At 43.4% G+C, this 27,027-nt stretch overlaps 1 protein-coding gene across 2 annotated transcripts in view; it reads right to left on the bottom strand.

Moving 5' to 3' along the window:
- VPS39 (VPS39 subunit of HOPS complex) overlaps positions 1-27,027 on the bottom strand; it is a 389,790-nt gene that overhangs the window by 189,320 nt on the left and 173,443 nt on the right. For both annotated transcript variants that reach the window (XM_086937216.1, XM_086937217.1), the window contains exons 7-9: positions 20,028-20,120; positions 8,421-8,604; positions 7,577-7,697 (exon numbers count right to left, since the gene is read on the bottom strand). In XM_086937216.1, the coding sequence (XP_086793342.1) occupies positions 7,577-7,697; positions 8,421-8,604; positions 20,028-20,120 (398 nt within the window). The remainder of the gene's footprint in view (positions 1-7,576; positions 7,698-8,420; positions 8,605-20,027; positions 20,121-27,027) is intronic.

The raw sequence follows: 27,027 nt of genomic DNA, 5'->3' as shown, positions 1-27,027 counted from the left end.
CAAATCTCTCTCAGAGCTACAGATCCTCCGCATCCTCAAGAATTCCCCATACGGGATACTTCTAATGAGATGGTGAGGATGTGAGCTGCTGGCGTGTAATATGGCATTGCCAGCAGTAGCTTTTCTGTAGAGGCGGGTCTGTAGTGTATCCTCAAGAATGTAGATTTCTACATCGAGGAATTGGATTTTCAGATTACTGATCTGGGAGGTAAATTTTAAAATCATTGATTCTATTCACAATACATATATATATATCTGTATGATGAGTAGATATTCATGTCATTTTGAAACAGGGGACATATGAATTCGATGCTTCCACATTTGCAATTATAGTGAGACTACAGTAAATTTGTGATCCTCAAAGCACATAATCTTGGGGGCGTGGCTGGAGCGCCGCACAAGATGGCGGCTTAGCGTCGGAGCTCCGCTGACCGGGCGCCGACGCCGGCAGATTTCTCCGCTCTCACCGGATTTTCCCAGAAGACAAACGTCGCATCTGGTGTGGGAGCATGAGGTGAGCAAAGCGCTCTGCTCCTTGGTTCCTAATTCCGGCGATATGTACTTTTTCTCGCTGTGACGCGGTCCGCTTTTTCGGCGGCCGACATTTTCTTTTTTCACGCAACGCTTTCCTGAGCGATAGCTGCCTCATGCTTGCCTCATTCCTTCATCTTCAAGGCTCTTCTTCACTTCTACCTCCCTCATCAGCCTATACTCTCTGCGGAATGCCTCCTCAGTAGCAGCTTATATTCTCTTCATATCTTAACGTGCAGGCGTCATTCTCAGCACCTCCGCCTTGTCTCTTCACTTAAGAAATCCTGGCTGGCGCTTTCTTCAACCACATTTCACTATGCACTACGCTTCTTGGATTACTAAAATATTTCTGTTTGCGCAGTAATGATACAGCAACCTTCATACTGACCATTGTTTCTTTGGTCACCTTACCATATTGGGGAACCTGCGAATCACCGACAAAACTGTCCTTGTGCTTGTGCTTACATGCAATGTATGTTGATTTGCTCCAGTTTTCTCTTTCTGCACATCATATTTGAAGGTTTTTCTGAGGAGGAACTGTATTTTTCGCAGCCAATATAGTGACTAATACGACATCTCTTCAGCTTCACTATTTCTGTTTGGCGCACTTCTTCTACGCATTACACAGTGCCGTGCCACTGTGTTTCTTCCTGGAATATTATTCCTATTGACTTTGTCCTGTGGTCTGTGGTGGCACTAATATTTTTCCTCATATTTTTTACATGGGGAAACTGCGTACCCTCAAGCTTACTGCTTCAACGCCCAAACCGCGTCATTCCTCAGACTCTGATTCCACGATTCCACGACTCCAACCATGGATGATCCTGCTTCACATAAGCCGGACTTAACTTCTGGGGCAATTCCAAAAAATATTCCCTCAAGTAAACTTTTGCAACCTGCCTCAACAAAGCGCCTCAAAAAAGACCCACCTTCCCCAGGCTCGTCTTCACATTCTGCTTCTATGGATCTTATTCTTGAGGAAATTCGTGCGCTTAAACCCTTCATGGCTGAGACTACTAAAACTTTGCAATTTCTACACGATAAATGGTCTACTCTTGAATCACGTGTTCTTTTGGTGGAACAGGCCACGGAGGCTCTTCAAACCTCAAGCTCTAGGATTTCACTTCTGGAAAAAGATGTTTCTTTCTTGAGGAGGCAGACTGAGGAGTTGGAAAATCGTAATCGCAGAAATAACCTACGCCTTTATGGTCTTCCGGAACTTACAGAGGGGTCCAATCCAACTGCATTTTTTCAAACCTTTCTACCAAACATTCTGGATCTTCCTCCTTCTTCTTCACTCAATATACAACGTGCTCATAGACTTGGTCCTAAAGTTTCCAACAAACCCAGAGGAGTCATCATGCTGTTCTTACAATATACTGATCTCCTGCAGGTTCTTTCAGCAGCAAAAGCTAAAAAACAGGTTATGTGGGAAGGTCATCGTCTTTACCTATCTCAGGATGTGGCTAAAGTGACAGCTGATAGTCGAAAACAATTCCTTGACTTGAGACCGCAACTACGAGCTCTGAATGCAAGATATGGACTGCTTCACCCTTGTCTCTTCAAGGTGACTTATAAGGATAAGACGACAACTTTCGATGATCCACAGGTCCTTCAAGAGTTTCTTCGTCAGCAAGAGACCGACGTCATGGACACTGCTAGAGCTGTTTAGTCGCGCATGAAGGAATTGTTTGCCTTTCCGTTCTCCTACTGTGTCATATTTTTGTTCTTTAGTCCCTGCTGATTGATATCTTATTCTAGTATTTTTCTTTTTGGTATTTTGTATTTTATATCTCGTATGTTTCTCTAATATTTTTCTTTTTTGTCTTCTTATAGATGATCTACCCCTTTCTACATCCCGGTGTATTCATGCATCCCCTCAATCCAGTTCTCTGCTGGTTTTCCGGTGTTCGGTGGCGTGTGTTCCGTTGTCGATGTCGTCATCTTCTGGCGTCGTCACCACCCATTCGTCTTCGTCTCCGTTCTGTATTCATTGGTATGTTTCTATGTTCTTTTTATATTACTCTGTCCTCTTTACTATTCTCTTTTCCTATCTTCTCTCTCTGCTCTTTTCTCTCCCTTTTTCTCACTGTATTCTCAATCTATTCTCATGATTTATTTCTCTTACTTACTCTATCTCTACATTCCTACTACCATTCTCTTGTCCTTCCAATGTACCTTTTCTATTATATCTCCTTTTCCATATCATTCTACTTTTGATTTCTATTCCGAGTAGTCACTTGGAATGTTAAGGGGTTAAATAACCCCATTAAACGTCAACGAGTTCTGACACATTTGGCTAGGCTTAAAGCTGATGTAGCCCTCCTTCAAGAATCCCATCTTTCGGAAAAGGAGGTTGTAAAACTCAAACGTTGTTGGGTGGGACATGTTTTCCATTCTCCTGCCTTAGGTAAGAAAAATGGTTCAGTTATATTGTGTCACAAAAAGTTAACCGTTTCTGTTGTATCTCAAGAATGTGACGTTAATGGTCGTTGGGTTCTTGTAAATCTTCTTATAAACAAGATACCAATTGTTATTTTTAATGTTTATGCTCCCACAGGAGTTGATAAATTGTTTTGGCCTGCTATCTCTGAAAAACTTGTTATGCTTGATGAACAATATGTTATTTTAGGCGGTGATTGCAATCAAGTTCTTGATCCCATTTTAGATAGAAACTCTAAAGTTAAATTTGTTTCCTCCAAAATGCACTCCCAATTTACTACATCTATTCAAAATAACGCTCTAGTTGACATTTGGAGACTATGTAATCCCGACCTTAGAGAACACACTTTTTACTCTCCCGCCCATCATTCCCAATCCCGTATTGATTACCTATTTCTTAGCAACTCCCTAGCTCAACTTGCCCTTCACTCAGACATTGGTTCTATTTTGATTTCAGACCATGCTCCCGTTTTTGTTGATATTGACCTTATCCCCTTTTCTCCTCACTCAGGACGCTGGAGATTTAATAATTCTTTACTCCTTGATTCTGATTTTTGCACCCAATTCACAGTTTTTGCCACTGAATTTTTCACACTTAATCTTCCTGATTCATCCATTGTCATGGTGTGGGACTCTTTTAAGGCGGCTGTTAGGGGATTTGTCATTAATTTTGTATCTCAAAAGAAAAAGAAATCGATTTCTAAGTCAACTCAACTTCTAGATAAAATTAAGCAGTTAGAATATGCTTATTATACCTCTAACTCCGAATCTTCCCTTCGAGAGCTCATTTCAGCCAAATTCGATTTTAACAAATTTACCACTAATGCAGCCTCTAATTCTCTCCTTAAATGCAACTCTCGTTATTATGGAGGTCAAAACAAAATGGGCAAATTATTAGCTAATTATCTTAAAATTCGACGGGAGAAAACAAAGATTGAATCTCTACAAGGACCGGCGGGAATTTCTCTGTTTAAAGATAAAGACATAGTAAATCAATTTGTTTCGTTCTATCAAACTTTATACACTCCTGAACCCAGTCCTGATCCCACTGATTTCCTTACGTATTTTCAAGACATTCCTCCCCCTCCCTCCTCTCATGTTGATTTTCATTCCCTTGATTCGGATATTTCCCTCTCTGAAATTTCTCATGCTGTTTCTGTCCTTCGTCGTGGTAAGGCGCCTGGGCCTGACGGTTTCACTATTGAATTTTATAATCATTTTTCCTCCCTTCTCCTTCCTAAACTACTTCTATTATTTCAATCTTTTGTTGATTCTGGTTCTTCCCGGGGAACCTTTCAGGAAGCACTCATTTGTTTAATTCCTAAACCAGATAAGGACCATACCTTATGTAAAAACTATCGCCCCATTTCTCTTGTAAATACAGATTATAAAATTTTCGCCAAAATCTTAGCTCTTCGATTGGACCCCCTACTACCAAATATTATTGGCCCAGAACAATCAGGTTTTGTCAAAGGTCGTTTATCATCCGATAACTCCCGAGTTTTCTTTAATATTTTGAGTAAAGCTCCCTCCCTTTCTTATCCTTTGGCTGCTATCTCTCTTGACGCCGAAAAGGCTTTCGATAGAATAGGATGGGACTTTATGTTTCAAGCTCTTCGTTGGATCGGTTTCTCTCCTAAATTCATTTCTCTTGTTTCATTACTTTATTCTAGCCCCCATGCTTCAATTTTTGCGAACGGTATGACTTCCGATTATTTTCCCCTTCAACGGGGTGTACGTCAAGGTTGCCCCTTGTCCCCTCTTTTGTTTGTTTTAGCTTTAGAACCTTTTCTGACTAAGATCAGACTTGATGATAGTATTTCTGGTTTTCGTTACGGCACCCAACAGCAAGTTAAACTATCAGTTTACGCTGATGATATTTTGTTATATTGTTCAGATCCACAATCCACTTTACCTTTCTTTTTAAATCAAGTCTCCTCCTTCTACAAAGTTTCTGGATACCGTCTTAATATTGATAAATGTGAAATCTTACCCTTAAACCCTCTTTGTCAAAAGCATCTCTTTCACGATTCTGGCTTTTCCTGGCAGCCTTCCAAGATTAAATACTTAGGTGTTTGGTTTGCTCCCCGTCTCTTAGATACTATTAAGTTCAATTTCGATTCACTTTCTGTTAAACTTAATGCGCTATTACTCGATGGAACCCTCTCTTCCTTTCTTGGTGGGGACGTCTTGACTCCATTAAAATGATGTTGGCTCCTCTGGTACTTTACTCTATTTCCATGATTCCCATTCATATTCCGGACTATTACTTCAAGTCGATAGACTCTATTTTGCAAACATTTTTGTGGAAAGGTAAGAAATCTCGAATAGCTCTTTCTGCCTTGAAAAAAGATAAATCATTCGGAGGGGTTAAATTTCCAAATTTCAAATCTTATCATACCGCTTTTTCATTAAAACAAGCTTTGCGTTGGCTCTCTTCGGACCTCCCCTTCTATCCCCCTCTTTGGCTAAAGCTAGAATCTTCTTTCCTTCATCCTTTTAATTTTAATGAGATTCTTTCCTTCACTTCTAATGTTACGTCTCTTCGCTCCCCCATTATTTCCCGTTCTCGTTCTCTTCTTCAACCGTACCTGTCATCCTCTTATCCATCTGCTTCCTCCACCCATATTCAACCTATTTGGCATAATAAACTCCTCCAAATTCGTAATTGGAAGACATGGCACTCTCTTGGTCTAAAATGGATCTCTCAACTTCTTGTGGATAATCAACCTCTTCCTTTTCAAGACCTCCAAAAACAATTCTCGTTACCCTCCTCTTCACGTGCACGTTATCTGTCACTGATTCCCTCTCTCATCCAATACCTTTCGTCACTGCCTACTACGAATTCTATTCCTACAGCATATCTTCCTGTTTCCAATGCAATTGATCAATCCTCTTCTGCCTCTTTTCTCTATAAATCTATTCAATCCTCTACTGATCGTTTCAAATCTAGGGTTGAGTTGGCCTGGGAAAAAGATTTAGCTCAAGTCTGGTCCTTCACTTTATGGGATAAAATTTGGTCAAAAATTCATAGTACCTCCAGAGCTGCCAACACTACCCAAACTTTATTTTTTGTTTATAATCGCACATTATTCACTCTATTACTTCTGTCATCGTTTTCCTCAGACACACCCTCCACTTGTTGGTCCTGTCCCTGCTCTTCAGCGGATTTGAAAAGCATGTTGTTCGATTGTCCTCCTATTTTCCGTTTTTGGCAACAAGTGTGGTCCCAGTTCAAAAAGATTTTCAATTTTTGTTTTTCCTTTTCCATTGTTAACATTTTTCTAGGTTCTCTTTCTCCTATTTTTGCCACTTCGTCCCATAAGCATAAATTATTTGACCTTCTGATAGCCGTTGCCTTCCACCATATTACATCTCACTGGAAACAAGCTAATGATGTCTCCTTCAATGCTTGGTGGAATGCAGTTTGTTTTAATCATCGTCTGGACACTAATTTTGTTTCCCCCATTTCCCTCGCAATTAAATGTGATCTTTTATGGATTCCCCTCACTGAGTATTTATCCAGAGTTGCCCAGATCCCACCTACCACTCAAGTTCGTAATGTTGAAGTCCAAAAACCACCGTGATTGCATTTCTTAATTGCATTTACTTTTTCATATCACTTATGTGTTTTATTCTACAGGTTATACCTCAAATACCTTATGTTCATGAGTATTATCGTTTACCATATTTTATGTATAGATTTCTTATTTATCAACTCTTCTTTTTTGTAAGAGAGATTTCTTTCTTGTTTTTTATAACTTATGATTGTTTCTTCATTTTCTGTCTTTGCTTCTTTATACTTTAATAAACTTCAAACTTAAAAAAAAAGAAAAAAGCACATAATCTTCCCTGATAGTGCATACCCACATTTTTAAAGACCTTCAGCCTCACAACCTAAAACCAAAAGATATGCATGAAAAGATGTCCTATTTTACTCAACACATTCTTCTGTTTATTTAAAAATTGGCTGAGTTTTGTTTGCCACGTTACCAGCGATAAAACACTGGTTAATTTAATTTGTGTGACATCTAGCAGGTGGTGGCCTCATGCTCAAAGGAGGACATTTGTCCACCCCACATTATAATCCACTTTCCTACATCACTAATATTATTATTCTTATGTATAATTTTTAATCACTACAAGAGGCTGGCAAACAGCTTGAGCTGTCTAAAGTCGTAAAAGGGACCAGATACGCTACTCATTGCCAGCAAGAGAAAGCAAGAGAACAGTTTAAATCTTTGCTCACTCAAAATGGTTTTGTTTACCAAGGATGCATAATATTACTAAAAGTATTCAACATTGCTACCTCTTGCAATTATAACACAAAATCACAACTTATTACAAATCAGCCTATAGTCCAACAGACAGTAATGCGCTTTTGCCCCAGCATAAATGGGTGAACTATTTTTGTGTGAAAATTGTCAAATCTGTAATACACTCTCTGCCACAGAGAATTAACTGGGGGTAGAGGGCATGGTAAACTGTGGTGGGGTAATAATTGAACAATAATGTCCTAATGCAAACGATAAGTTATGCCAAAGAAGGAAAAACAAAAAAAGCATGTGTCACAGAGAAGCTAGGGATGAAGATGCTATCATACCCTCCAGAGGAGATGAAACGAGGCCTTTGAAGTTCGATGCTCTGTACAAGTAGCCGTGGTTCAAATGTGCGAATTTCCACATATCTTGGCAGCACAGCAACAATGTAGGGAGGCTGATGTTCTATGGGTAAAAGGAAGATTATGGGGTCAAATTATCAACCAATAGCAGTGTGCGACCTTACTGTCAATTTAGCAATACATTAGTAGTCACCCTACTATGCTTCTCAGTTGTCTTAGTAATATCTTTTTTTATGTAAACTGCTATAACTACTTGTTATTGGAGTCTGCACTGTCAGACATGTATGAATGTAATATTCACGAACATAATATGGCTAGTTTTCTACTTCTCAAATGTATATGCATTCCTAGTCTAAAAACCCAGAATAAGAATGCAGCAAATGCCCAGACCCTTCAATAGTAGCCCTCATAATTCTTAGAAAGTAGCACAAAGTTCCTTCAAATATCAGAGAAACAGGCACGGCGATCCAATGAATGTTGAAACCACCACGATGAAGCATTTAATTGCTCACTAACTTGGAAAAGGATGCCAGTATTACAACGAGGGACAATGCAGTGGAAATACATGATTTGACCTAGGTCGGTGGAGCCCTTCAGCCTAAATTAAGCATGCTTGGGATATGTGATCTTTTCCACCTACGAACATTGCGCGAGCCTCAAAAGATACAAACTAATGATGTGAGTGATCTGCAATCGAAACACTTGCAAAGCAAATTAAAATAAATGTTAACAGCAATGACAATGGAGCATGTGTCACATTCTATAGAATATATCAATATACATGGGGATCATTCTGCGCGCTTTGAGAAATAGTATTGCCACTTACCCATAGCCATGGGAATATCAGTCCAGTTTAAGGCACATTTCTGGGTACACGTCCCTTCTTCATTCAGCACTACAGTAAGGTCATCCTGGCCAACTGCTACCTTTCGGTCAGCCAAAGGAGCCACCAGAGGTTCCAGCTGTTTCCCAGTTGGGAACAGTTCTTTGATGGAGCCTTTTCCATCGACCTGTAAAGTTGTGAAATGGAATTAATGAGAACTGCTGAAACGTATATAAATTTTTTTTTTTTTTTTAAAACAGTACTCCATTCTCGGTGTGATGTACCACAATTCATACAAACAAAAGATGTACAAACTCACCAGTGTGGCTGCTGCTTAGCATGGCTAAATGTAAGAGACATAGAAGAGAGTGGAGTACAGCAGCGTAGATAGGAGTAGAGTGGAGTGATGTAGAGGGAGCTGTGAGGAGGGGCGGGGGCGCAGAGGGGAAGGGGCGCAGAGGGGAGGGGGTGATGTGTGCGCTTCAGATAGAACGATTTGGGTCCAGACAGTGGAGCCTCTCTTCCTCTTTTGAAGGATGCGGAGACAGAAAGAAGGTGGGCAAAGTGATGGTCTGCCCGATGTGAAAGGACGTAATAACCTTTGGCAAGAAAGAAGGACGGGTCCTTAAATCCACCTTGTCCGGATGAATAGAAAGGAAAGGAGGTTTAGAAGAAAGAGCCGGGAGCTTACTCACTTTTCTGGTAGAGGTAATAGCCACCAGGAAAGCCATCTTGAGAGTAGAAAACGTAAAGGAAAGTTTAAAAAAGGGGCTCAACAGGAGCACACATCACATCAAATCAAATCAGGGACATTTGTATGGCGCACATATCACTCGAAATTCTCATGGCGCCTGCAGATGGCTCCAATAAGATACTTGCTTATTTATCAAATAGCCAAGATTTCAATTTTTTTCGAAAACAGTTGTGATCTGAGATGGTGCGTAGGTGGAAAGGGAGTTTGTTCCAGAGTGCGGGGGCAAGGTGGTAAAAAGACCTTCCTCCATATCTTCCCTTGCATATTCTAAGGAGCGTTAGAAGGGACTCGTTACTTTATCTAATCAATCTAACTGGCTGGTACCATTGCAGTTTTTTGGACCAATAACCAGGGCCTTTCCCGTACATGCTGAGTCAGGGATAGGGTCTTAAACTGTTTGACAGATAGCCAGTATAGAGATCTCAGGCAGGATGTAGACGAGGATCTATGCAGAAGGTCCTGAACCAATCTTGCCGCTGTATTCTGCATGATTTGGTGTTTAGTTAGATGGCTTTCATTTATTGATGACAGCAAAGCATTTCCATAATCTTGGTAGTTTATTATCAGGCCATGTGTCTTGACGGGTTTTTTGGCTCTATTTTGGAGTGATAAAGACTTTAAACTTGCTCACATCCATTTTATGTATTCTTAGCTTGTGTTGGCTCTTTTAAGCCCTTTCTTCCAGACCTAGAAGAGGATAGCTGCTTTATATGATGATAGATCCCTTACTCTAATCCATCTATTGCCTATTGGCTTTGCCTTTCATTGTTTTGCCTATAGTAGAGGGTGGATCCTGTGGTCCTGACTTTATATTACACATTGGTATGGTTTGTGTAGGTACTCTGACAGAGCTAAGGGTTATTTCATCCTTCTCAGGCCTACAAGGCCCAGAACTAGAGAGACTCCATTTTGCTTTCTATCCCTGCAGAGCTGAGATGCTTGAAGGGGAAAGGTAATGTTTATAGTTAAGGCTGTTGTGTGCTAGGGGAAAACCAGCCAGGACTGGTTCTTATCGGAAGAATGTGTTTGTCTCTTGGGCCCAGACGTAACATGCAGATGGCCACTGCGGTTGCGCAAAGAGCTCTGGAGCTAGCACAGGAAATTGGTGGGAGGCAGCCCTCTGTTGGAAATTTCCATGAGGAGAGAGGAATCCATATTAGCGAATTGCAGGAGAGGAGGAGTGGTCAGTTTGGTTCTTGAAGAGTGGAGAGTAGGATGTCTGCTGGAGCTGCAGAATACAGTGCAGTTCTATTGGTTTTCTGGAATGGAGAAAGAAGGCAGATGATTGCTGAAGCTGGAGAGAGACTATCAGAATGCATTAAAGCAGATGGAGGAGTTGAGGCAGTCAGCTGAAGTAATTGAGCCAGAGGCGTGAAGCTGTGGTGACGGAGGGAGAGACAGAGAGAGCCCTGATCCCACCAGAGACAGAGAGAAATCTTCCTTCTAATAGGTGAGGTAGTCTAAACTAGTCCGCTTTACACTTACACCTTAATCTTGTCTTTATTCCCTAGGCTATTGTATGTCTAATCCTTTTCTTTCAGCGGTGTGTTAAGGTTCCTGTTAGTTATAGAGACCCCGCAGATGTGTATGTGTATTTTATGATTATTGTAATAAAGATACCCCAGTTCTTAGTGAACTAGTGTGCATGTGTTGTTCTTATGATAGAGAGCGTTTTAATGTATATTGTTCTTAAAGCACAGGTAACCTTTTCTTCTAGTCAGGTGTTACAGCCAGAACAGATGCTGCCCCTGATCCGGTAAGTAGCCACTGAATAATTAGGGAGAGAGAGGAGCCCTTGAGCTAGGGAATTATTGACACTAAGTGATTCGGCCATCCCATAATATTATTGTAGTAGCGAACCCTTAGTGAATAGTGAGAGAGACTTCCCAACATAGAGAGAGAGCTGAAGGTATTCATAGGAAAGTGGTCGTCATTGGTAAGCGGCGTTAGTGAGAGCACTGATTGTGGTCAGTGTGTATACCCGCAAGATTGGGGCTTGAGTGAGCACTGAGGGTAGTCAGTGTGTAGATCCGCCGGATTGTGGATCATGTTGTAAGTGAGTGAGCACCGGGGGGATACGGTGTGTAGGTCCGCCGGATTGTGGACCAGATAAAAAGAGAGCACTAGGGCTGCAGTCTAGTGTGTAGATACGCTGGATTGCGTAGTGAGTGAGCACTGAGGGTAATCAGTGTGTAATGGTAGATAATCAGAACTGCCCCAGGGTAGATTAGTCTGGACCCATGTGGTCGCGAGACTATGAGGTTTGAGTGTGGTGTAGGGCATGGATGTCCTTAGTAATCAGTGAGTATTCCTAGTAATCCCTATAGATTTAGTGGTGTTTCTGATGATATGAGCTTGTATATTGCGAGTTCCCCATCCTCAGGTAGGTACCCAGGTGCCCGGATAGATGGGTCCTGAGGAGGGAGGTGGTTACGTTTTGGCCAGGTTGGTGTTGCTCAGTGAGCTGGTTCTATCTGGTCTAGAATCTGGTCATTACACCATGTACTAATGGTTTCCTGGCCTCCTTAGGGAGCCATTTGAAGACCCTCCGAAGTTGACGCATCACTCCGAAACATGAGCCAACTATATGGCTAGTCTGATGTTTCATAGACAGCTGACTGTCCATATAGAAACTTAAGTTTCGCACCGTTGATTTGGGTATGGGGTATGAGCCGAGGTTCAAAGGCCACCAGTAATGAGACCAATGCTCGGCAGCTTTGCGAAAGAGCATGATCTCAGACTTACCTCCATTAAGTTTGGGATGATTTGAACTCATTCATCTGTTGATGTGAGACATACAGTTTTTAAAACGCGGTTTAGTTTCTGATGGATCTGGGCCCAGGGTGACCGAGATCTGCGTGTCGTCAGCGTATGACATGACATCAAAGCCATATGATCTGATCACCCCGGCCAAAGAGGTCATGTACACGTTAAGAGTCAGACTCAAAATGGGGCCCTGTGGCACTCCCATCTTAACCGGCCTGCTGCTGGAGACAGAATTTCCAACCTGGACCATTGTTACATGGTCGGTTAGATAGCTCTGGAACCATTTTAAAGTGTGCCCCCTGACACCCATCTCCCAGAGCCGATGTAATAGAATAGTGTGGGAGATGGTGTCAAAGGCAACGGATAGGTCTAACAGAACCAGAATTATTGACTTGCCCCTATCCAGAGCCAATCTAATATTGTCAATTACTTCCACCAATGCAGTCTCAGGACATCAGACACGTCAGGACAAGATTCAAGTCTTATTGAGGCATTATGAATGGCACCTGTGCGAAATACCTTTCAGAAAACGGTTAACAACCTGGGACTGAAAAAGAGAAGGTTGATCAGGGAGCCTTATAAAGGCGGAGATGGCAGAAAGATAACCTTTGACAGTGCCCAGAGCAGAGCCCTGCTGGGCCAAGGAAAGGCAGAACAGAAGGACCTCAGACAGAGGGGCAGAAAGGGGATCCATAGCTTTAGCTGCGCACCATGCCACCAACTTGTTCCACCTAAAGGCGTATACCGTTTTAGTGGAGGGACGTCTAGCTGCCAAAATGACATCACAGACTTCAGGGGGAAGATCGAAAGTGGTCAACTGTCGCCGCTCAATTTCCATGCTTGGAGGTGGTGGCTGGACAGGTACGGGTGGTGGACTGTCCCCTGCTGCTGCTACAGAAGATCCTCCCGAAGGGGCAATCGGATTGATCGCCATGTTGAGTACCTCGGGATACCAGTATCTTCGTGCCCAATCCAGAGCCACAAGAATGACTTGGGCCGGGTCGCGCCTTATCATCTTCAGTACAACAGACCGCAGCTCCACTCATGACGAAAAGCGTAGCCGAGCAAGTGCCGCCTTGGAAATTCCAACGTGCAGAATTGATGACATTGCGCGTTTTCGGTGGCGAATAGATCTAACCAAGGCTCTCCCAACTGCAGAAAGAGATCTTGCACCACGTCCGAGTTCGGAACGCCATTCGTGATCCATTATGCACCGGCGGCTGAGTTCATCCGCCCTGGCGTTCAGAGGACCTGCCAGGTGTTGAACCACCATGGTAATGCCCTGATGTTCCAGCCATGTCCAGAGGCGCATAGCCTCCTGAGAAAGGGTCCAGGACCCCACCCCGCCCCGCTTGTTGCAATACCACATGGCTGTGGTGTTGTCCGTGAACACCTGCACTACCCTTCCCCGGGCAGAGGGAAGGAATGCCTTCAGAGCCAGTCAGATCCCCTAAAGCTCCAAAAGATTGATGTGGAGTCACAACTCCGCCGGAGACCAGAGGCCTCTTATCTCCGTCTCTCCCAAGTGGCCTCCCCATCCCAGGAGGGACGCATCCGTCACCACTGTGTGCTCCGGTTGGGGAAGGGAGAGGAATCTGCCACTGACCCAATCGCAATTCGTGAGCCACCATTGCAGTGTTGTGCAGTGCCGTCCGAGATCTGGACGTGATCGGACAAGTTGCCCTGATGCTGCGCCCACTGGAACTTCAGGTCCCACTGCAGAGCCCGCATATGCCATCTGGCATGTTGCACCAGCAGGATGCAGGAGGCCATCAGGCCCAGGAGCCGGAGGGTATCCTGATTGAAACCCGGAACAGAGGCTGAAAGATCGGAATCATAGCCTGAATATCCCGAACTCGCTGCTCGAGAGGATAAACCCGAAACTGCATTGAATCCAGAACCGCTCCGATAAAGGGGAGCTTTTGAGAGGGACTCAGGTGCGACTTCGGCACATTGATGGAAAACCCCAGCAAATGCAGGAGGTCGGCCGTAGTCTCAAGGTGGGTGATGGCTGCCTGGGGCGAGCCAGCCTTCAACAACCAGTCCTCAAGGTAAGGAAAGACTGATATCCCTGACCTGCGCAGATGAGCTCCGACCACCGCCATCACTTTCGTGAACACCTGAGGGGCACTGGTAAGGCCGAAAGGGAGCACAGCAAACTGAAAATGCTCCGGGCATACCGTAAACCGCAGGTGGGCCGGCAGGGCAGGAATGTGAAAATATGCATCCTGTAAGTCCAACGCTACCATCCAGTCTCCAGCATCGAGGGCAGCCAAGGCCTTCTCCTTCCGGAGGAAGTGATTGACGTCCCGGAAGTCTAAGATGGGGCGCAAACCCCCCCCCCGTGTCCTTCTTGGGGACCAGAAAGTAGTGGGAATAACAACCACATTCTACTTATGGCCCAGGAACACGCTCAATGGCCCCCTTGGCCAAGAGGGCTGTGACTTCCTGTTGGAGAAATCGCAAAGTGATCCCCTGACATGCGCTGGAACTGAGTTGGCATGGCCGGGGGAGGAGCCCCTCCGGACAAGCTGCAGCACCCACTTGTCGGAAGTGACCGAAAGCCAAAGGGGAAGGTGAGGGCGAATCCTGCTACCCACTGGCGTGGGATGCGCCCCAAAGCTCAGACTAGGAAGGCTTTGAGGTAGAGGTCGCAAGGACGGAGGTGGACTGAACCTCACGCCGCCCCCCGGAGCCATAGCGGCAGTCGCCGCGCCCACGAGCACACGTATTCTGGTTCAGCGCAGGCTTTTGGCTGAACAAACAGCTAGGGGCACCTCTGCCATGGTCACTAAAGGAATGAAACGTGGACTTGGCCGGGTGCGTGATGGAAAAGTTCAAGGACTAGGCCGTAGCTTGCGAGTCCTTAAAACGCTCCAGTGCCATGTCGGCCTGATCACCAAACAGGCGAGTGCTGTCAAAAGGCATGTCCGTGAGCGAGCTCCGAACGTCCAATGAGAACCCAGTGGACCTCAGTCAGGCGTGACGCCGAAGTGCCAAGGTCTTGGAAATTGCCCTACCGAGGGAGTCTGCGGTGTCCAAGCAAGAACGAATGGCGAATCTAGCCACATCCTTACCCTGAGCCTCAGCTTGAGACAGCACAGTCTGGGCCTTTACCGGGCACCGAGGCAACACCTCAGCCACGCAATCCCACACCGCATGGGAATAGCGGCCCAAAAGGCATGCGGTATTCACTGACTGCAGTCCTAAACTGACCAAAGAGAAAAACTGGTTGCCAAACTGCTCCAATCTCTTAAAGTCTTTATCCGGCGGAGCCGCGGGAAAGGCACTCTGAGACGTAGATGCCTGAATGATCAGGCTTTCAGGTATAGGAGGAGTGGTCAGAAAGGCAGGGTACTCGCTGCCGGGCGATGACGCCTGGCGACGTTTTTATCCACAGGGGCCCCCGTGGCGGGCCGTGACCAAGTACCCAACAAGACTTCGGTGAGGGCATCATTAAAAGGGCAGCAGCGGCTCCGATGAAGTGGAAGTCAGCTGGGTCACCGTTGGGAGATAGAGGTTAAGGACATCAGCAGCCCGACGGAGCACCACCGTTTACGAGGCGCCTTCCTCCATAGTGGGCAGGGGAGAGGCAAGCCTCGGATCAGAGGACACGTCGAGGCCACCAGCCTCCTCCAAGTCATCCACCCAGTCCTGCTCGGAATCACACCGACGAGCAAGCGGGTCCTCAAAACCTTCCCAGTCGTACCCCTCCGCCAGCCCCGAAGGCACAGGCCTCGGCGGTGGGGTAGGGACCGGTGAAGGAATAAACGACACCGGGAACAGTGCCGGTTCCCAATTCGAATCCCAGGCGGGGACAAAGCCCTCTGTTAACCAGAGTGGAGGCGGGATCCACTGCGGTGCCGCCGGCCGGAGCTAGCTGCATGCGACCTTTTGGTGCCGAGGCCAGAGCCAGAGGCGCAGGATCCTGAGGCACTAGGACCAAAGCCGCTGGCGTCACTGGGGCCGGATCCGCCGAAGGAGTCGATGGACCAGCAGGATCTTGACACGGGACCGCGGGGCCCGAAGGCGCACCGGCGGGAGCCCGAGGCCTAAACAGGCAGTCCATAGCAGCAAGAAGTTCTTGCATTTGTGCGGGAGTCGACGACGGACCCGGTTAAGCGGGTAGGCCGCGTGACTCCCAGGCTCCAAACGAGCTGCAGGGCCGGAGCCCCTGTCCCCCTTGTCCGCATCCGGGGCCCGACGGGAGGGATGTCGGAGAGCGAAAACGCTTCTTCGACTGCTTTTTTTTTGCCGTCTCTTACCCGAATCAGAAGGGGAAGAGGAGTGGTGGTGACGATTCAGCGAGCGGTCACGGGAACGACCCCTGGACCTGGAACGGCGCATGGACGAGTGCAAAACTTCAAACAACTTCCGGCGCCGTTCCCTCAGGGCCTTGGGGCCATAGCCCTAAAGTCCAGACAGGACCGGGAGTCATGGTTGCGCTCCAGGTAGTAGAGACAGACGTCATGAGGGTCCTCCACAGACATATTGCGATGGCAGGTCCCGCAAGTCTTAAAACAAGGCATCCAAACTAGCACCAGAGAAACCAACACAAGACAAAAGTCTCAAAAATATAGTAAAAAAAAAAATGACTTGGGTACGTGCTCTAACCGGATCTGCACTTACTGGCACGGAAAAAGAAAGAACTGACGCCAGCACGCATGGGTGGTGCCTAAGTAGTCTCTGTGACGTCATCCCGGCGCAATTACACCAGCGACCGACGCAGAGTCGCAGTATGTCACCAACTGACGCGCTGAGGTACTGCTAAGCAAAACTTTCCGGATACAGTCTGTCGCCTGGGGATATTCTAAGGTAAGGAACCTATCACTAACGTGTCTCTTTCAGATAAAGAGTTCAGACCTCACCATAGTGCCTAACACTGCTATGTAATCCCATGTCAACATATAGCACATCAATGGTTCACTTTCAATGAACACAATCACTGGGCCATCCTCCAAGGGCTTTGTGCAAACAGCCACAATCACACAAAATGGCAGTATCCTACACACATGCACACAAACAAGTGTTCTTACACCACAATGTTATGTGTGGAATGTGCCACATAAAATAACTATTTGCATGACAACATCTTATACAAAAAAAAGATGGCCAATTTTGAACACATATTCAATATTCGATGTACTTTTGAGAACACATTGGTGATGCATACAAACATGTATGGTATAGACCCTCATTCACATTAAGCATATGGTGTGGTATATCTTGATTCTCCGCCCTGTTCCTACAAATAATGAATAGTATCGCAATGTACAAATTGTATCCATGATATTTTGTCTATAATGTCTTTTATTTCTCCCAGTTATAGACAGTAGTATCTTCTATAACCCATACATGAAGATGAGTGAATGGGCCTCGTGATGAAGCAGGGTGAGTAGATTTGCCTACCCTCCATAAGCTACTTGTAATGTAGCTTACTTCAATTTGGTCCTGCAAGGGCTACCAAGGGGCGAAACATGTCGACTTATCGAAACCTACAATCAGGCGCAGTGGGACACTGACACCTCCACTACAGCGCCACCAATTCACCTTTTTAACCTTGCCCCATCCTTGGTAAATAAAAGATTTAACTGAGGACAGGAGGCAATTTTAACCTCACTCTTCACAACACACCTTCGCACTTAATTTTCATAACTGTCGCAAAACCAGAGGGTCTACCTGCTGGTGGAAGATAAAGAGATCACTTGGAGAACCAAGCACTCAAGTGATAAGAGACAAAATGATGATACTACTCACTTTAACAACAGAGAATCAAGATATACCCCCCATATGCTTAATGTGAATGAGGGTCTTCACCATACAAGAACCCTAGACCCTGGAAAGAACAGGATGTGTGATTCATTCTCCTTTCATTTTTGACTATTGTTACCCTACTCAAGAGTACTCTTTTTATAGACCTCGAAAGGATGAAAGGCAGAGTGGACCCGCCGGGATTTGAACGGAGACTATGAGTTCAAACACAGGACCCTACAATGGACACATTAGTCCAATAAGCCACCAGACCCAGCAACGGGGCAAGCAACAACGCGCAGCAGGATAGGGGTGGGAGGAGACTGTCTGCACAACCATGTACTCGTATGAAGTGCTGCAACTAAAATAAAATAAAAACTCTTTAAAGTGCAAGTAGCAGAAGAACCCTGGGTGCCGCAAGGAAGCAGGACTTGGGCCATATTCCATGGTGAGTGAAAACACACGTGAAGTGAAGCCAGCCTGCGCTGGCCAAACAGAAAGAGGGAAATAAGAGGGACGATGAAGCTAACCAATGGTAAGCGATCGGCTGGAACTAAGCTTTCTGGAAGTAAACAAAATGTCTCACGAGCAACAGTGCATGCACTGCCTTAGGCAAGACCTAAAAAACAAAATGCATTCCATAGGATCTTGATACAAGAAATGTAAGGTCTCTTTGTTAAAGCATTTGTGACCTTTTTTGAGATCGATTCTTTCAAAACTTTAAGACTGATTCAGAGTATGCTTACGTTTTTGCTGCAGTTTCCCCATCTTTTGGGATTTACAACCCCACATGCAGGAACAACCATAGTTGTCCTAGTTTTCCAGCACTAGCCCATCCTGGAGTGCAACTTTAAAATGTAATCAGTGAGGGAACATGCATTACAAATCATAGCACATATGCATAAATATACTTTTCAACACAAATGCAGTGCCTATTCCCATGCCAATATGCTGTAATGGAAGGACTTTCTCATATGGGCATTTTAGAGGACACATGAATGTCCAAGTTCTATGAAAGTTAAAGGATGCACCACCAGTAGCAGCACAAAGTTTATGATCAGCTGCCTCCTGTTACGGTCATATTTTCAAAATTGGTTAAAAAATCCATTATGTCAGTTATGCAGATAACAGAAAAAAATATGCAAACTTATACAAAAAAATGTAAACAATCAGAAGGTTCATTTCAATATTTGTCAAATGGTGTAACCACTATATATAATGAGCAGAGACGAGAAGATCTGAAAGAAAAGCCAGAAGAAGACTCACAGCTCGAGCTAGGGAAAAAGAAATTACATTTGATCAATGATCATGTGTAAACAAATGGACATTTTAAGTAGATCTCCAAATTAAAGAATATGTAAATAAAATAAAAAAATACGCCAAATTCAGATTATGTCAGGTTAAATTTCAAACTCCTCACTTTACAACTGTGGTTAATGTTCAAAAGCTTAGAAATGGATGGCGACCTAGCTGAGCGTCTAACCAATCCCACAAAGATACACGCCATTAGGTATAAACAGGTATTCTTGATCAGCAAGCCGTGCTTTTAAATGATTTTACAGCTGGAGATAGAGGTGATAGCTGTATATTCTGTACAGATTTATTGTGCTTTAATGCACTTCTTCATTGAGGCACACAACAACCTCTCTACTCAATTGTGTGAGAGATTTAACTGAAGAAGAAAATATCTGCCTAAGTAAAGGAAGGAGACTATGAAAGTACAGTCAGCCCTTCTCTGAGATGAAGTCACAGGAGACACTCAGGAAATGTGCTGTAGACTCTCGCTACCAAACTCCTGAACTTAAACAGGTTGATGCAATCTTTGTCAGTTGCTTTCTATACAGTTCTTCTGCCTTGCAGTTCAAGCTCTATTACCATCTCTTATTAATTATCCCCAAACTACAGGGTTCAGCTGAATCACTTTTGAAAACCATCTATATAATTACAGAGATCATACCAATATGCAGAGAGTACTCAGTGATCTTATATCCAGTCAGACAATATCATTGTGGAGAATATGTTTCTGCTTCTAATACATAGAAGTCAGTACTTTTCCCATATCCAGAGGTTACAAGTAGCATAAACTTCCCACACCTTTCTCAAACTCAGCTACGTTCTAAGAAGGTGTAAAAAATAGACCCTATCCTTGTAGTTCAGCCAGTAAGCATAAAGGTAGAGGTGAGCTTACAAACTTAATGGAATGAAATACTTTTTTCACAGCAATGAATCACACACAGTAGGATTACCCAAATCCATACCGTAAGAAAACCCAAGGTGCATTTTATGAAAGAAAAAACAGATGTTCGTTACATCAATCCACAAAAATACCCAGGCCTCACCCTTATTAGGTAATAGTCCCTTTTGAAGCCAACACAGATGGAGCTCTCACACCATGCCATGGACTTGGGCACATCCGGCACACTGAAGTCACCCTGGTGAAAGAAGAGAGAAGTTATTATGTGGCATTAAGAAGTTCAAACTGCAGCAGCCTCTTTCATGATTATCTGCTCTTCATACTTGCTCTAGTTGATTCAGGCCAATGGTCTGGATACGTCTCTATGCATGGACCAAGGCAGTCTGTTTTATGTCTGTCCCTACGGTCTCAAAAACCTTGGAATGAACTCTAGAAAAATATGGGTTTTGGATATGTGAACAATAAAAAATAATAAGAAGCCATGGTAACACGACCAAAATGACTGCTCATTTCTTGGACAAGGGCCACTCTGATTATTACCTTAGTTAGAAATTATTGATAAAATGGCTCCGCGTAATTAAAACGAACATGCTGCTTGAAAGGGCACAGACATGGTAGATCGACTCAAAACAAATAGAGGGCTTAATGACGAAATTTGCTGGGATTATCCCAATTCATTAGATGCAATATAATCCAACTTGACAAATGACATGGATGCCCCGTTCTCGATGAAGGCCTGACTATATTATTACCAGGGTTACAAATGTGTGCCATTTTTGTGGATACAGGGATAATAGCCACTGTCCTGCTTTCGTTTAAACACGCACAAAAAATGGGGGCTTTTTTTATATTCCTGCTCTTTGTATGATTCTTAGTACACAAAATAACTGTTTGATTAGAAGTTCCTTCACCATCACAGACCTATAGGCAATCCAGAGTGACCCTGAGATGCCAGAATTAATTTCCTTCAGTTGCAAATGCATACAAATATATGGTCTCAACAAGGATACTTCTGTTATATGATGACATAGAGCATCACATCTAATGCCATGCGGGACTACTTTTCCCATAATCCAAAAGACACACATGCATGCATCACATGAATACCGAACTAGCTTGATGTATCAGTGATATTGATCACTCCTTGTTTGCAGTACTGTGTGTTGCATACTTTATATATTGCATGCAATGTATAAACATTTAACGTTTTTTTTTATTTGCGTTTTTCATTACAACATATGATGGAGTGTTTGTTACTGTACATGAAAGTGAAGAGAGTTGTGTATGTAGGTTTGAAAAGTATCCCTTAACGAGTTTTTAGAGCATTTCAAGCCCGGGTACGAAAGGAAACAGGACGGCGTTGTATTCTAGTAATTTATTTGAAATAGTGTTGTTCAGTGCTGTACTCGGACCTCGCTTCAATCTGACGGGGTCTTCCAGTGGAGCAGCAATATACAACTCCACTTCTAAAACACCTCTATGACAGTAAGCTAAGGGTCAGCACAGTCAATTTGTTTCCGATAACAGTTGCTGGAGTATTGGTACAAATAAAAGTAATTTACAGTAATACATCGATGCCAGAAAGGTCATTTGTCAAACCCGTATGAGCACCAGACCATATTTGTTAATAATTCATCCTTTCCGGACACCTCGGAGTCCACTGATGCCTTGATATGGCAAAGCAGCAATAACTAACATGTAATTATGCTCACACCTTCATTTTTCTTCCCTCTTCTGTACCATCCTGCTCGCTTTCTTTTACCCTTTGTTCACTTATTCTGTCTCTTCTTCACTCATTCCATCTTTACCTCTTTTATTTATTTGTATGCCCTCCTTTTGCTTTCCTGTTCCTTTCTTTGCTTCTCCTGCTTCATAATTCCCTTGTTGTTTTTTATAGCGTCCTATCTGTTCCTCTCCTTTTTCCCTTATTTTCCCTCGCCGGTCTACTTATACACTCCACTGTTAATATTGCACTCATATTCCCTTGTTCCTATCATTTGTTTCCCTCATTCCTCTCATGCCCTCTCATTACTTTCCTTACGTTCCTGCCACCCTTCTCCTGTTTTCTGTTTTCCTGTCTGCTTCCCTTTCTCTTGATTTTTGATTCCTCTTTTTTTCCTGTTTGCTTTATCCCTTTCTGTTTAATCTTTATCTCTTCTCTGTTAACTCCTTTCATGTTAACAACACACCCTTTCCTTTTCATTATTCCCTTCTTTTATCTCTCTTGTTTTCATCTCTAACAAAGAACACATTTGTTGAGGAAGGCAAAAGCCTCTGATAAATCATTCATTAAGAAATTAAGTGGAAGTCACTTTAGACAAATACGTACGGTCAATGTAAAGCAAAATGCTCAGATGTAGTAATTCATATTTTATGACCAGGAAAAACAAAGTATCATCATAGCAACAAGGATTTTGTGTAAACAAATGCTTTAATCTGTATCAGCATGGAAGACTAACACGGAAAGTGTCAATAATAGTGGTCATAAAGGTTTAGCATGTTATGTTAGACTTAAAAATGTAGCACTTAATCTGCCATTGACATATCTCCACAGTGCGATACAGCACTCCGTTCTAAGTCCTCTAGACAGTGCTGCAACCGAGTGTTCCCAGTGGTAATTCCTCATTCTTAGTCCTCTAGACAGTGCTGCTACCTGCTACTCTGGTCCAGTCTGTAATTCCTCATTCAAAGTCTTTCAGACAGTGCTGCAAGCTGCTGCTCTGGTCCCATCAGTAATTCCTCCTTCTAAGTCTTCCAGGCACTTCTGCAGCTAGGTCTCTGTTCCCAGTGGCAATTCCTCATTCTCAGTCCTCTATGCAGTGATGTTAGCTGCTTCTCTGGTCCGATCAGTAATGCCCCCATTCTTAATCCTCCACGCAGTTCGGCAGCTGTGTTTCCGGTCACAGTTGTAATTCCTCATTTCAAGTCCTCTACACAGTACTGCTACCTGCGTCTATGTTCTCATTGGTAATTCTGCATTCTAAGTCCTCTAGATATTGCTGCAACTGCTTCTCTGGTCCAAGTAGTAATTCCTCTTTCTAAGTCTTGCAATGCTGCAGCTCCGTCTCTGTTCATACATCCACTACACTTCAAAGCAGAAAACATAGATAAAAGACATTAACATTTACAATGTCAAATGATCTAAATATTACAAATGCAAGACCTATTGCCTTGCACAGGTTTGTTCATAGAAGGGTACAATTACTGGACCCTTCCAGGATTCGGGAAAGAGCCCCTGCTGCAACAGCATTGGCAATGGCTAAAATATAACTGGCCAAGCTTCCATGTCAGATAAGAATAGATCGACTGGCACACAGTCATGGCCCTCAGCACGGCACATGAAACGGTATTTAAAGACTGAACCATGTCAGTAATGTCAAACATTGCCATGCGCATGACTGGGGTGGGAGGACAACAGCAACAGCCTAATTTAATATGGTAGGGTGAGCAGAATATAATTTGTTTAGATGATTAACCCAATCAGATGGAAAAGCACTATTTGATGGCTGTAGTGTGGCTGACGAGCCTCCATGTGCAACCAAGAGGCAAAATGCTGACAGGTCACTGGCTGAACATGCCTCTACAGGGCCCTCCACTTCTGCTCTTCCCAATTCCTTATGGCATGGGGAACAGCCATCTTGTGGGCTTTCTAAGAGGAGAGATACCAACCAAACCCTCAGATTTAATAGCTTTAACTAAGGAGTGATTACGGTCTCAACAGTCCTTATTAAAGCAGGAAAGGTTCTTGCCAGGGCCTTTTCTATGGTATACATTTGGGATGGTGAAATGACCTAGTATACGCTCAAAGAAGGCACAGTGGGTTGACGTTGGTTGGTCTGCATTGAAAAAAAGTCCACCCTCAACCTAGGCAAGGATGTTTTTAGGATCTTTAACAACAGCAGATAGTATATCATGACTGGTAGCCACCTGGTTCCACCTTAGGTGGCATATGTCAGCTGTGATAGCAATGTCCCTCGAATAAGAGGGCAAACTAGGGTCAGGGGGAATACTTCCATAGAATGCCTTAGAAGTCATAGAAAGAAGGCTGTGGTCAATTGCTGAACTATCTAGGACAATCGGATTAATAACTGATCACAAGACCACAGCCTTAGGTTAACTAATATATAATCTATTTGGCTGGTATGATATGGCTTATTAGAGGTGCGTGCTCCTTTTGGGTCAGATTTAGTTCTACCATTCAGGGGCCTGAGCACATACACTACTGTTAGTGCTTTTAATGGAGGAGTGGCTTATGTCCATCGATTGAAGGGAGGAATATCTAAAAGAAGGAATATCTAAAAGGAGGAATATCTAAAAGGAGGAATATCTAAAAGGAGGAATAGCTAAAAGGAGGAATATCTAAAATGAGGACAGCCCATGCAGCATCCCAATCCCTAATTAAGCAAACATCATTGTTATCAAGAGGCTCAAATGTTAATTTAAAATCACTCTCCACAATGTTTTCATGAGACTCTAGAGTTTGCGATACCATGCCACCTTTGATCCCTCTTGCATAAACACTGAAAAGGGTTTTATTATATTGGGAGTTACAGTAACTCTCCGTGTTTGATCAGCTTCCTGTGAAGGGAACACCATCCTCCGTTTATATTCTCGCTCCCAGAAAAGCGAAATCTTGTCTTGGCTGCATATTGGACTTCTTTGTATTTATTGCAAGGCTTAAGTGCAAAAGAACTTCCTTAGTTAGCGTGGTTATCTTTCTGCCCTTTTGAAATGTGCTTGCCTTTGAAAGTCAATCTTCCAGGTCTGGATGCACCAGAATCCCCTTTCTTCTTATGAACGGTGTTACTGGAGCCATACATTTGATAAGGACTCAAGGAGCGACTTCAGCCCAAAAGGCAGGAATTGGAACCAATAGTGTTGACCTGGAACCATCAAATTTAGATATTTTCCATGTTTTCAGTGGATGTTTAAATTTATATCAAGGAAAAATTCCTAAAACTCCAGCGGGGGTTGGGCCCTTTAATAAATTCATGCCACCTTGGGAGAGAAAGAGAGGAGTCCAGCCTTGTCGTTTATGCGGCACCGGTGTAGAGGACGCAATTCATGTCATATGCACCTGTAACATGCTAACAGATATAAGGATCACCCTGTTAAAGACAGCGTTCAAATAGTATGGAGTAGATCGTGCAGACAAGCGGTAATGCTGTGTTTCAACCCTGAGCTGGTCCAGCTAAATTGCCGGCTAATTAAATACCTGGACATAACTGCAAAAAGATTGAAACACTGGATCGAGCCGCCCAATAACTACTTACTACAAGAACTGACATAATCACTACATGAGTGGGCACAGTCGAAACAATACCTACAGTTAACACGATTAACGTGCAGAATGTCTTAATAATTTGTTTACTTTCTTTAATGTCTCGTAAAATGTTATTAATCTACTTACTGTTGCTGATAAAAAGTTGGGAATTTTTTATAATGGTTTTAATCAAAAGTTGTAAGATTTTTTTTTAGTATGCAATGGTTTTAATAATCAAGCATAATAAATAAACTTCAAACTGTCTTTTTATAACTTTGGTCAGTGCCCTTAAATCTGGTATTGGATGCCATTCTCCAGATTTCTTTAAAATGATAAAGAATCTGGAGTAGAATCCCTCGTTATACTTCTTTTAAAAGCACGTTTTTGATGGCTTTCTTCTTTAATAATTTCACTATCACTGTTCTTAATGCTCTCAAATGTCTGTGCTTTTCTTTTATTGGCGCAACCACTGGTGGTTCTTCTACAAACTCCAGACCATGACCTTGGTCTGCAACATCCAATACCCATTTTTCTGTTGTGATGTGCGGGTAACTTTTGAAAATAAACTGCATCCCTCCTCCAACTGGCACCTGAATGTTGAAGGCACCAGGTAGTCATGACCTCCCACCTTTGCCCTCAAACCTGGAGGGCGATCTCCCTTTCCTAACTCTTCCTTGACTCGGTCTGGAGCCTTGTCCTCTCTACCTCTGCTGCCTTGCCTGCTGTCCATACGAACCCTGCTTGCCATATGATGCACTTTGCCTGTAGGGAAGAAAATACACCCCTTCTGGTCCTTTAGCTAGCCGAAAATATGGTCCTTTACATCCTCTGTAGGGCTGCCTACTCTGTAGTATACCTTTTGAGTGTGCCGTCGCTGTGTCTGCTTTAATCGCTTGAAGGGCCTCATCAACTTACTTTCAAAACATTATTGTCCATCAAACTGCATGTCCATCATGCATGCCTGGTTGTCCAGTCTAAAAGACGTGCTCTTCAACCAGCCATATCTCAGCATTAATTCCATACCTGACTAAATGCACAAGTTGAAGCTTCTATGGCAGCATCTAATAATTAATCTGATGCTAGTTTTCCAGCTCTCCATATTGACTTTGCTTTGCAGATGAATTAGCAATCTTATTCGAATCTCCATTTACTCTTTTCCCATAGAATCCAGTTTTCTACCTTCCTTATCTGTTGGTGCTATACAGGAGGAGCAATGATTTCTTCATCTCCGTTGTGCATCTGCTGATGTTATGGAATCAGTACCCAACGGATTTAAAGTACATCCTGCTGTGCCATCTTTATATTTCTATTCAATTCTGGATAGATGTACTGAGGCACATGCTGGATTTTGCATCATTGTTCCCGCAAATGTTGTAAGATAGGAATTAATTGTGTGCCGCTGTATGTTTTTCCTTAAAATCATACAGAAAACAAGTTTTTTCTAAAACAGACTGGAAGACTGAAATATTCTGAAGCTTTCTCTATTAGAGAATGAAACCTCTCAATGTCATTTAGAGGCGAACTCGCTCCTCCCGGTTCTGGACATGCAGCCTTCTGCAATATAAACGATTCCCTCGAGAGTCAGGATGACTGTGTGTACTATCTCGGTCATTATTTACATCAATACTATCATTATATTTACCACTGAATGGTAAACCTACACCAGCACCTAGATGCCCTCAGGTATTAGTGCACGTTACAAATTAAAATTTAATTTCATTTTGTTACAAATTAAAATTTCAACATCTTGCTCTCCATCAGCTCTGAATTTATAGCATCTGATAATGTATGCTTTTGCTATATTTCCTCTGTTTGTGCATGCCCTGGTTGCAAAATTGAAGAGAGGGGTCTTTGTTAGCTCTAATTTCTGACACTACTCTGC

The sequence above is a fragment of the Lissotriton vulgaris genome, chromosome 9, assembly GCF_964263255.1.
Source record: "Lissotriton vulgaris chromosome 9, aLisVul1.2, whole genome shotgun sequence".
Classification (NCBI taxonomy): Eukaryota; Metazoa; Chordata; class Amphibia; order Caudata; family Salamandridae; genus Lissotriton; species Lissotriton vulgaris.
Note: the sequence above shows the minus strand (reverse complement) of the source record. Positions and strands in the feature narration are given on the sequence as shown.